The following is a 12,753-nucleotide window of genomic DNA, read 5'->3' as shown; positions in this document are numbered from 1 at the left end:
TATGTATATGAGATCATGTGACACTTAGATTGCACACAGGTGGACTTTATTTAACTAATTATGTGACTTCTGAAGGTAATTGGTTGCACCAGATCTTATTTAGGGGCTTCATAGCAAAGTGGGTGAATACATATGCACTCATCACTCTTCTGTTTTGATTTTTTTTTAAACAAGTTATTCTTTAAATTTCACTTGACCAATTTGGACCATTTTGTGTATGTCCATCAAATGAAATCCAAATAAAAAATCTATTTAAATTGCAGGTTGTAATGCAACAAAATAGGAGAAACGCCAAGGGGGATGAATTATTTTGCTAGGCACTGTATGTGTGGTTAGAGTCTAGTGATTGCACATCAAGCCTGTGCAAGAAAGTCAGTGCAAAAAACTATAATATAGATACAAATTAAATAAGCGGTTGAATGGAAATAGTCCGGATACCCAATTCATTAACTGTCCAGCAGTCTTATGGCTGGGGCTAAAGGCTGTTAAGGAGCCTTTTGGTCCCAGACTTGACGCTCCAGTACCGCTTACCGTGCGGTAGCAGAGAGAACAGTCTATGACTTGGGTGGCTGACAATTTAACCATTTTTGGATTGGTACACCAAGATCTTGTGCCTGTCATCATCCACTAAAAGGGAGATTAATCTACAACCACTGGAACCACTTTGAGTAATCTACTGTGACGTGTCAAAATCATAATTTCCATATTAAAATCAAAATGGCAGTGTATGCCGCTAGAACCTTCTGTACATTATACGCACGTTCCTGTTGTGGGAACAGGAAATCCTGTAAGTGATAAAAGATGGGTGCTGTGCTCACTCAGCTCAGTACTACTTTGTACTAGGTAGGTTTGACAGTGGTGAGACCAATATGTGTCCACGGTTTAGTTGTAACATCTTACACTCCATTTACATCTTAGCTTACTGCTCTAACAGACATTTTTGGCTGTACTAGTTTTCTTGATGTAATGTTTACTACTATAAAGTATGCATCAGGTCAATTAGATGTGTATAATGTGACCACATTGAACTGCATGTAGTCACAGTCTATTAGTAGCAGGCAGGCAGATCACAATGATGAAGGTTTCTGTTCCTCTTTACGGGATAAAACGATAAAGCCTTAAATCGTAGCGTGAGTCTCTCCCTTTGAAGATATTAGGTGTAACGCCTCTTTGAGTAATGCCCATTTAAGAGGACATATCTGGACACAATGTTGTAAAACCTGACTTTTTTAGTGTGTCGTGCAAACAACATAAAGATGTCAATGAGCTTGACGGTTTCAAGTGTATTTGCTAATTGCCTGCAGCCCCGATCCATTACTCAATGACATTATGAAAAATGTGTGTATCGTCTTCAAGCTTGATAAGGTCAGCAAATGCATGTATTATTCTCATAAATGTAGCCCATACATTCATTATTTGTAACAATTAGATCTTTCAATGTTTTAAACTGGTAGCTAGCACATCTTGATCATGTATTGTTTATTTTTCTTTACAGAAGCAATCAGTTACAAGGCAAAAGCACAGATTGTGGCCTTCAATCAAACTGAGGACAGAGACATATATGTGCACCAGGTCAAGGCTTATTGCATGCATAGATTTGAGATTTAAGTGAACAATAACTCATTTTGGAAAAATAATATGAATTGCCATATTAGGCATAACCCAACTATATGTTGCTTTTCTTCCACCCAAGCCTCATACACCTGAGTCAGGAAGCAGACAACTGTCTCTTAATGATGGAGTCCCCAGTCTAGATTGAATATCATATTTATTTGATTAGCTTGAATCAATTGTGTTAAGACTTGGCTGAAGAAGAATCTTGCATACTATGGCTCTATTGGAACAGTTGGCCACACATTTAAAGGTACATTTAGTAGGCCTAAGTCCCAGTTTCTGCTAGCTACATTGTTTGTTTATATAGCATTTATACAAGGCAGAAATATTATTACCAAGCTGAAAAATGTAGAATGCCGGCTTCAGTGAGAAGCATAGCAACATCAAGGCAACTTTGTAACAGCTGACCCCATTTTTCCAAAGCCAAACCTGCCCATTAGCTGCTGAGTCTACCTTTGATGATGCCAGAATAATAATCAAAAATTCAGTGATTGTTTTCAGTATCATAATGTTGTTTTTGTGTTTTCTGATTGTTTCAGTGCATGCATTCAACATGTTTTGAACAAAGGACTTCCACAGGGCACCATTTCCAAAGTCCACTCAAAAAGGCAATAGTTATGCAATGGGTTGATTTAGTTTTAAAAAAATGTTGTTTTAATCTTCCATTGGTTGAAAGCTATTGCTCAGTTGTCACTTGGCTCATGTTCATTCTGTAGTTGCGCCTTTTATCATCCTACGGTCAACATCCCCATAGTGTTCACATTTCTCTCATGTAAATGTTGTCAATACATTGAATACGTGTTTAGGATATTTAGTATGTTTAGCTTTCTCTGTGAGAAGCAAGTTCATTTAAAATGATGTAACTTGGTTTTTATAGGTAAAACATTTCAATGGTGTTAACACACAGTAACCAAAAAACTAATTTGCATATGAGCTGACTAGGTAAAGAATCTCTTGATGTGCTCTTGAGCAAGGTACTTAACCCTAATTTCTCCTGTAAGTCACTCTGGACAAGAGTGTCTGCTAAATATGTAAAGTGAGTGTGTGGAATAGGTTAGGTTGTTAAGATGACGCACTTCAGCTCACTACCAATTCCACACTCAACTTTCCCAGGGAGCAGCAGCAACCTTGTCCAAGTGCTCAGCCTGGTTGATAACGAGATAGGTGCTAAGCCTGGTTGATAAAGGGGCAGGTGCTGCGAATTAAGGTGATTGTCCTGCAGTATCTAATGACTACCAGCTGCAATCAATTAATTGACAATTGAAGGGGAAGTTGTTTTGACTTGGGCCTCTATGGAGCTATGGTCTAATGGAGTGTAAAGCAAAAAGCACTTAGGACTTTTTTCTGAAAATCACTTTCCGTGAGTCACATTTCACAGCTGTAAACAAAATTCTATTTTCACTTTATCTCCAAGACCTTTCAACGATTCAATCATCGATTTTGCATCTCTCACTGCTGTCTACTTTAAAATTTTGCTCTGAGAATATTTGGATGTTTGCCAGAGCCAATCCCATTTTCTTCCGGGAATTTTAGAGGCATTTTGCATGGTTCTATCAATTATGTATGTTTTCATATACAGGTGTCTCTCGTGAGGTCCGTTACCTAACCTAGGCCTACGACTATTATGACATCATAACCACACGCACTCTCTTGGGAACACCGTGATTAAGGCAAGCGCAGCGGTGTAAACGACCGCATAAGTAGTTTTGGGGAGTATCTATACATACCTTTAAGGAATGTAGTGAAGTAAAAGTTGTCAAAAATATAAATAGTAAAGTACAAATACCCCAAAAAACGACTTAATAAGTAGTGCTTGAAAGTATTTTTACTTAAGTACTTTACACCACTGGTTAGAGCTACCATTTGTTAGGTTCTCCAACCCTAATCTAGGGCATCTGATTAATGAATTAGCTGGATGATAAACTGAATCAGGTTAGTTAAAAGTGGGGTTCGAGCAAAACCTATAGGAAGGTAGCTATCCAGGAACATAATTGGAGAGCCCTCACCTATGCCATAAAACAGGGTTGAATTAAATAGCCTAAACTATAGAAATCACATTTTATTGCAAATTTAGGCCTAATTAAACTGATACATTTGGCGATGTTCAATTTAAATTCACTGGCACAACGAAAAAAATACCTTAACCGTACACCATAGTGATTGCCTCGTAAATTGACCAAAAGTATATTTTAGGCATTGTTAGATACAGATTACCGAGATATAGCCTACGCGAACGGCACTGACTGTCTATCTGCCTGCCTTGATCCTCTCTCTCCCTCGCCTGCTCCTCTTCGCTAGTGTTTGGTTTTCAGTCTGTTGTGTGTAGAATAGCTCAGCCCACTCATTGATTGTCCCTACATTGCAAGACAAGAAATTCCTATAGCCTACATTTTATGATTACCGATGCACGGTTCCGACTGTCTGCATCTCTATCTATCGCTAGCTCGCTCTTTCTTTCTTTGCTGTGAGAGTTTTGTTTTTGAAATATACAAGGGAAATTGTTTCCTCCGTTGCAAAAAAATACTGAATCTTAGGAGTCGAGGAGTCAATTCCGAATCTTGACACCCAGAAATGCGAGTCGGCGGGCAAGGAATCGATTAGATGAGGTGCCGTCAACTTCGCCTGATGACTTGTGTTTGATAGCGACACTCTGCTGTGGAAAGGTAGGTAACATGTTACGTTTTTGAAACGGAAATTAACAGGTCATTGTAGGCTATTCTAGTTCTAGACTATTCAAATATTCACAAAGTTATGTCTCTTTAACATATTTACCGAGCCTATGGGCTGTATCTTCTTCCAGTGGACAATACTGTAAATTGTTTTGCTTGTGCCTAGTCTACATGAAATGGTATTGTAAACAATTTCACTAAGAAATTATGTCTTTTTTTTATTTGAGTCTACTATAGATGTGTTTTGTTTGCGTATTGCTGTTCTTACAGCCTCGTGATGGAATCGTATTTTCGAATTAATTGTGTCAAGCTGTCTAACAATCCCAAGTTTAGCCTAAAACAATAAGGAAGAACTGGCCATGGGACCATCCCAGCTAGCACATTTGTAACACACGCCATATCATTGCATGACTCCAAATGTACTTTGATATGATGGTTATTCTGAATATTTGTATAAAATACAGAAAAAAATATATACTTTTATGAAACGTTCTGTTAAAGTAATGAAATGACAAAATAATGTTATTTTCTTCGCAAGTTTCTTAAATGTGTTGAGAATGTTCCATGGTAAGCAATTCCCAGAACATTGTGGGAAGTATAGTATGCAAAATAACCATAGGACAACCACGCTCTCACCAAGCTCTAAGAAACATGGATCTCAGAACGTTATGCTAGCTGGCATGTATGTTTCCTCAGCCCCGTGTTCCTCCAGCTCTACTTTCCTCAGTATTTCCCTCACGCTATGTTCCCTCGGCCCCATCTTTACTCAGCCTTGTATTCCCTCAATTCTAAACCAGGCGTTAGCAAGCCAAATGAGAGGAAAAACAGATTGTAACCCTGTTTAGGGAGGGCAAAAAAATGTTTTTCACATCCTTGAAGTACACAGATCTTTTGGTAACTTGATTCACTGTTGCTTGCATCAATAAATAAGGATCATCAATAACAGATCAGATGTATGTTTATTGTAACATCATTTTTGTACTTTGAAAAAAACTGCTCAGAGAAAGCATTAAACCGTTTTTACTTGAGTAATCTCAGAAAATGCAATTCTGCTGTAATATTGACAAAAGGTCATGGTCATAATGATTGAACATATTCAGTAGGTCCCATACGCTTACATATTCATGGATGCTGAAAATAATCCAGATTTTTCTACCTTATAACAATATACATTTGTGCCAATTTGATGGAAATTGGTTCTGTGGGTACTGAGTGAAAATTGGGCTGAGGGAATATAGGGCAGACCCCCAGGTCATGTGACAACGATGCAGTAGGCCCTATGGGCTATTTTAAACTGGTTAGGCTACTGTAAATTGACCACAGCCAGACTTATAAAACTATACCGTAAACAGTTCTCATTTAAACAATTTGAAAGCTCTTACGGTTCTCATTTAAACAATTTGAAAGCTCTTACATAAAACTCAAATCTAAATTCACATTTCATAAAACTGTTGACTGAATACAGCGCACCTGTTGCCAATTTATTTGTTTTCTTAAATAATGGTTAATTATTTATTTTTTAACTAGGCAAGTCAGTTAAGACCCCATTCTTATTTACAATGATGGCTTACTTATCCTGCTGCCTATTCTCTAAAACTGTTGACTATTTGATAGTATTTTCTAGTAGATGTAGAGACCGATTGTTAACACCGATGAGAGGGCATCTGGCAGACTATCAGATTTCATATTCAAAATGTGATTAACAAACCCAATTTTTGTTATTATGGAAAGATGCTGCTTTCCTAACTACTAGAAATTGCAAGGAAATTGGAGACTGACTACATTAGATGATAGCGCCATGATTAAGCTTTTCCTGACCTCATGATCTTAAAAGCATAATATTGTAATTTAGGCCTTTTAGAGGTGGACTGCAACTAAGGCATGCATTAAAAATGGCACAATCCATACATACACTATTATTCCTGTTGTAATTAATAATTGTTGTAATACTAGTTGTCGTCTTTAATTTCCTGTCCTCTCTCTTTTTGGTGCATTTATCCAGTGGTAATCGACTCTCATTAGTTGGAAAACAAAATTGAATGAGTACAGAAATTATGATAGTGGCTGAGTGCTTCAGTGTAATTCCTCTCGTGACGGTGTAGTCAAATCATGGAGGTAGACAGGGAAGACTGGAGCCTGGTTGCAACATCTCCCTCATTAATGCATGCCATTCCTTCAAGGAATACAGGCGATACCGGTTTGCATCCTGGTCCCAGAAAGACTGGAGGTCAGGCCATAGCTGGAAGGGTCTCATATAGTAAACAAAATCAATAACTACATGTCAGCAACCCCAACTATTGAGCTGAACCCTTCTCTCTCTCTCTCTCTCTCTCTTATAGAATTTTTTTTTTTGATTGGTGAACTTCTCTGATACCTTTTCTTATTTATATGATCTACTAGAGCATATGACGTTCTGGCCGCAGTGATTTGGGTTCATACCTTCATTGCATTTAGAACAAGTTCCTCAGTGATAGCATTCTAGGATGTCATTTGGAGAATCTGTTTCCTGTTTTTTCAATTTTGGATATTTCAGGTCCAAGCCAAAATATGTTTAAAGGGTAGAATTTCCTTGGGTTGTATAACAACCATCCTCAAATTCTGTTAGCATTCACTATTTGCGCCTCCCGTATGTCCCCATGATAGTCTCTAATTTTACCGGTAGGCTTTGTGATTTCCATTTCGTTTGATGGCAATAGTGAATGACGAGTAAACTGACCTCTGAAAAGTCCGTTTTAATTAAGGACATCATTAAGTACATTTTGACATAACGTTAACATAGCCTCTCTTGGCAGGAAATGCAGCTATGACAGTTATGTTTGTGTGTTCACTAGCTCCCACACTATGGAAGCTATGGGGTTAAAGTCTCGATCAACCATAAATTATAATTGTCTAGAAAGGCTTGATTAAAGGGATAATCCACCCTAAAAATAAAAATCATGACAACGATTTTCACATGTTGCTACCAACCATGTTATAACTGCAACATTAAACATTTGTTTTTACATAATGTTTTTTAACACTGTTAATCATATGAATTAGTGGTTTGGGATAAATTATCCCAATATGAAAAATGATTGCAGTCAGGATCCAATATAACTGCAGGTAGTGTGACGTGGTAAGGTTGGACCAAGGTGCAGAGAAAAGACCAGACGAAGAATCCATGGTTAAAGATAAACACAATACTTTACTGAGAAACTGTAGCCGCAGGATCACAGTACAGTTGAGGAAAAAATAAAACGTCTCAAACTCACTCAGGAAACGACAGCACACGGTAAACAATTCAAGCTTCTGCTACATAGGAAAACAGAAAACGCAACTCTTTTAACAGGGAAACAATCATGAAATAAAACGACACATCTGAGTCCAATAAAAGTCTTTAGGGTGGTCTCTGCCACCCCCTGGTGCCAGGAGGAACCATGATAGTTAAAGTGCAGTATAACTGCAAATACTGCCTCCAAAATAACCTTTTTTTATTACAGTGTAACTGTAGATAGAGTGCAGTATAACTGAAGTTCAACTGCAGTACACTCCAGTTATTCTGCAATTACTGCATTCAAAGTATCACAGTCAACGGCAGTTAGTGCTCTTTTACTGCACTTTCAAAACGGCAATCCTCTTTTTGTAAGGGGTCTGCTGTTTAAACAGTGTCCGCATGTTAAGATAAGCCAGGTGGCAACAGCCTTGATCACTCTGCTACATTTACACTTTTATTAAACAATCAGGCTGGTTCCACCAGGCTATGTAATTTTTTTCAGTAGTGGGGGGGATTGATACGGTTACATATTTCAATTTAAAAAAATATATATGTGTAGCGTCAGCTAGTGGTAGTCGGCTATATGCCTGCCTGTATTTTTCATCCTATAGCTTGTTCTCCATCTTATTTTTAATAGTAAATTGAGACAACATGTTTTCAGCACTTTTATTTCCATGACTGATAAACTAATTTACTTAGTTTTGTTTCTTGTATAATACATTATGTACATGATCTTATACTGGATTAAGCCTACATTTTTGTTAACTGTAATTTCTTTAGTTATGCTCCACCTTTCCCTCCATCTTGGTTCCAATAGTTTATATATTTTTCTAAGAGACAGTCAGTTGGATATGCTTTCTACAAGGTTTTGTATATCTTCCTTATCATATGAACATCATTTTCTGACTCAAATAAGATTCCCCCAAGGTTGCTCTGATGACCAAAACATTTCAAATCGATATTTTCTGATATGTAACTTAAGTTGCATGTATTTGAAACTATCTACACTGGTCAGTCCAAAATTACTTTTTAATTCTGTCATTGATTTTTTTTTTACATGTCCTCTTACCAAATCATTGACCTTTTTTGATAGTATATAAATATGCCAATGACTGGAATGAATTGGAAAAATCAAGGAAGCTGGAGTCTTATATCTCCCTCTCTAACTTTAAGCATCAGCTGCACAATTATCACTCCAGTATTAATGCTAAATTGTAATTATTTTGCCTCTATGGTCTATTTATTGCCTACCTCCCTACTCTTCTACATTTGCACACACTGTACATAGATTTTTCTTTTCTTTTGTGTTATTGACTAAGTTTGTTTGTGTAACTCTGTTTTTTGTTGCACTGCTTTGCTTTAACTTGGCTAGGTCGCAGTTGTAAACGAGAACTTGTTCTCAACTGGCCTTCCTGGTTAAATAAAGGTTAAATAAAAAAAATGTAAGTCTTTTTTTTTTAATTTTATAAACTCTGGAAGAAAAAAAAGTCCTCTCACTATCAACTGCATTTATTTTCAGCAACTTGCTTGGGCCAAGAAACACGAGCAATGGACATTAAACCGGTGTAAATCTGTCCTTTTGGTCTGACGAGTCACAATGTAAGATTTTTGGTTCCAACCACCATGTCTTTGTGAGATGCAGAGTAGGTGAACGGATGATCTCCACATGTGTGGTTCCCACCGTGAAGCATGGAGGAGGACGTGTGATGATGTGCTTTGCTTGTAACACTGTCAATGATAACCAGCATGGCTACCACAGCATTCTGCAGTGACACGCCATCCCACCTGGTTTGCGCTTAGTGGGACTATCATTTGTTTTTCAACAGGACAATGACCCACCACACCTTCAGCCTGTGTAAGGGTTATTTGACCAAGAAGGCGAGTGATGGAGTGCTGCATCAGATGACCAGGCCTCTACAATCACCTGACCTCAACCCAATTGAGAGTTTGGGATGAGTTGGACCGCAGAGTGAAGTAAAAGCAGCCATCAAGTGCTCAGCATATGTGGGAACTCCTTCAAGACGGTTGGAAAAGCATTCCAGGTGAAGCTGGTTGAAAGAATGCCTTGACAGCCTTGTACATTTTTGGCAAAGGGTGGCTAATTTGAAGAATATATATATTACTACATGATTCCATATGTTATTTCATAGCTTTGATGTCTTCACTATTATTCTGCAATGTAGAAAATAAGAAAAATATAGAAAAATCCTTGAATGAATAGGTGTGTCCAAACTTTTGCCGGTACTGTACGTTTGAAGAAGGACTGCCACTTAAGTACTGTGGTTGTTTTGGAAAGTATAGTGGATGGTGGGGGTCTACTTGGGGTGAGTTGGTCCTCTGAGAGACTCAAATGGGATGTGTGTAGGCCCCACGCACGCCTCAGAAGTGTTTGATGCCCTCCCATCCCAATCCCCCAGACAGCCCCTCTCCTTTCTCACCAATGACCACAATTAAATCTTAGTTCTAATAACAAACAAGGAATACTAATGATTCAACATCCTTTCCTAATCTGTCCAGAACTCATATTCATTTTACAATGGGTTTACAAGACAGGACTTAAAATGTATAATTATACATTTTAAGTCCTTTCTTCTCTCCCGAACCAAATCCATCCCTCTCCACCACCTCCTCCATGTTCTCCCCCCTTTACCCCACCCAAGCCAAGCTTATTCCCACCTCCCACCTTTACTCCCCCTTGCCCCACCCCCAAGCCAAGCTTGTCCCACCCTCCCATCCGTACCCACCTTTGCCCCCCAAGCCAAAACAAATGTTCTCATGCTCTCTCTTGTCTCTCTGCATTAGACATATAGTAAGCAATAAGTTTGGAACATCAAATTGCAATACAATTGCAGTATCGTATCATAAATACATGTAGAATCTTAAGAATCACAATACATCGTCTCGTCACCTAAGTGTCATGATAATATCGTAGCGTGAGGTCTCTGGCAATTCCCAGACAGTTTCCATGTTTTTCATCAGAAACTATATGTTTGAAAGCTGTAAGTAGTTTTCGAGGTCAGTCGAGTGTAATTATTCCAGTTTTGGAATAATTACTCAGCCACAACATATTATATAGTCTCTGCTGAATGGAAGTGTACACCGTTTATGATTCTGTCCTCTGAGGTAAAATTTCATAAACTTTGTCTACACATTTCTGACTAAGCCAAAATTCTGTCTTCTCATTTGTCAGGGTGAAGAAAAAAGACAATGGAAATCTTCAAAATGAACTAGTTCCTCCTTCTCTTCTGAAGTGCGTTGGGAATAGCCAAACCTCCTCCAGCCACCATGAACCACTCTAACGAGTCGACCCCACTGTGCTTTTCCATCAACAGTCCCCCCTTCAACTACACCCACACCATTGCTTCCGCCTACTTCTCATCAGTGTTTAGTGCACTGGGCCTCACCTTCAACCTCATCGCCTTCGTGGTCCTCCTGAAGTCCTTCCTACGCACGCAAAGCCGGTCGCGCTCCTCCTTCCTCATCTTCCTCTGCGGCCTGGTGTTTACCGACTTCATGGGCCTCCTGGTCACCGGCTCTATCGTGGTCTCCTTCCACTTCACCCAGTTCAACTGGCGCCTCCTGGACCCGCACTGCCACTTCTGCAACTTCATGGGCATGTCTATGGTCTTCTACGGCCTGTGCCCGCTTCTGCTGGGAGCCACCATGGCCATGGAGCGTTTCGTGGGCATCAATCGGCCGTTCGCCCGCTCCACCAGCATGATGACCAAGTCGCGGGCAGTGTCCATAGTGCTGCTGGTATGGGCAGGGGCCGGATGCATCTCACTGCTGCCCCTGGTTGGTGTTGGGAGCTACCACATGCAGATACCGGGCTCCTGGTGCTTCTTTAAAATTAGCTCAGAGGCAAGCGACATGGCCTTTTGCCTGCTTTTCTCACTGGTAGGGCTGCTGTCCATCGCCGTGTCCTTCCTGCTCAATACAATAAGCGTGGTGACCCTGGTCAAGGTGTGCTGCAGCCAGGACGCTAGGCAGCGGCGCCGCGACTACGAGGTGGAGATGATGGTGCAGCTCATCTGGATCATGATGATCGCTTCCATCTGCTGGTGCCCCCTGCTGGTAAGTGGCGGCCTATGGCACTCTGTCAACACGTACATACTTCAGAAAGTATTAATATACCTTGATTTATTTCACATTTTGTTTTGTTACAGCCTGAATTCAAAATGAATAAAATTGTTAATTTTTCTCACCCATCTACACACAATGCCCCTTAATGACAGTGAAAACATGTTTTTAGAAATGTTTGAAAATGTATTGAAAATGAAATACAGATATCTAATTTACATAAGTATTCACACCCCTTTGGCAGCGATTACTGCAGTGAGTACTTCTGGGTAAGGCTCTAAGAGCGTTGCAGACCTGGATTGTTCAATATTTATTCTTTAAAAAATTCTTCAAGCTCTGTTAAGTTGGTTGTTGATCATTGCTAGACAGCCATTTTCAAGTTTTGCTATAGATTTTCAAGCCGACTTAAGTCAAAACTAACTACGCCACTCAGGAACATTCAATGATGTCTTGGTAAACAACTCCAGTGTATATTTGGCCTTGTGTTTTAGGTTATTGTCCTGCTGAAAGTTGAATTTGTCAACCCAGTATCTGTTGGAAAACAGACTGAATCAGGATTTTCTTTAGGATTTTGCCTCTACTTAGCTCTATTTAATTAATTTTTTTATCCTAGTCCTTATCCTTTATCCTACAAGCATACCCATAACATGATGCAGCCACCACCATGCTTGAAATTATGAAGAGTGATGTGTCATGTTGGATTTGCCCCAAACATAATGCTTTGTAGTTTTACTTTAGTGACTTATTGCAAACAGATTTAATGTTTTTAAATATTTTTATTCTATACATGCTTCCTTCTTTCACTCTGTCATGTAGGTTAATATTGTGGAGTAACTACAATGTTGTTGATCCATCCTAAGTTTTCTCATATCACAGCCATTAAACTCTCTAACTGTTTTAAAGTCACCATTGGCTCATGGTTTAATCCCTGAGCGGAATCTTTCCTCTCTGGCAACTGAGTTAGTGTCACATCCTGATCTGTTTCACCTGTCTTTGTGCTCGTCTCCACCCCCTCCAGGTGTTGCCCATCTTCCCCATTGTATTTATACCTGTGTTCTCTGTTTGTCTGTTGCCAGTTCATTTTTATTTGTCAAGCCTACCAGCGGTTTTCCCTAGCTCCTGTCTGTTTCTAGTTCC

At 39.2% G+C, this 12,753-nt stretch overlaps 1 protein-coding gene across 3 annotated transcripts in view; it reads left to right on the top strand.

Annotated features, from left to right (window-relative positions):
- Positions 1 to 3,888: 3,888 nt before the first annotated feature.
- The window catches only part of LOC135512543 (thromboxane A2 receptor-like), a 31,732-nt gene continuing 22,867 nt past the window's right edge, over positions 3,889 to 12,753 (top strand). For 2 of the 3 annotated variants that reach the window (XM_064934679.1, XM_064934677.1), the window contains exons 1-3: positions 3,889 to 4,277; positions 9,363 to 9,578; positions 10,727 to 11,610. In XM_064934679.1, the coding sequence (XP_064790751.1) occupies positions 10,822 to 11,610 (789 nt within the window). In that variant the 5' untranslated portion in view covers positions 3,889 to 4,277; positions 9,363 to 9,578; positions 10,727 to 10,821. The remainder of the gene's footprint in view (positions 4,278 to 9,362; positions 9,579 to 10,726; positions 11,611 to 12,753) is intronic. The other variant, XM_064934678.1, reaches the window with a different exon arrangement.

This window comes from Oncorhynchus masou, chromosome 24, assembly GCF_036934945.1.
Source record: "Oncorhynchus masou masou isolate Uvic2021 chromosome 24, UVic_Omas_1.1, whole genome shotgun sequence".
Lineage (NCBI taxonomy): Eukaryota > Metazoa > Chordata > Actinopteri > Salmoniformes > Salmonidae > Oncorhynchus > Oncorhynchus masou.
The sequence above is the reverse complement of the archived record's forward strand: the minus strand, read 5'-3'. Positions and strand labels throughout refer to the sequence as shown.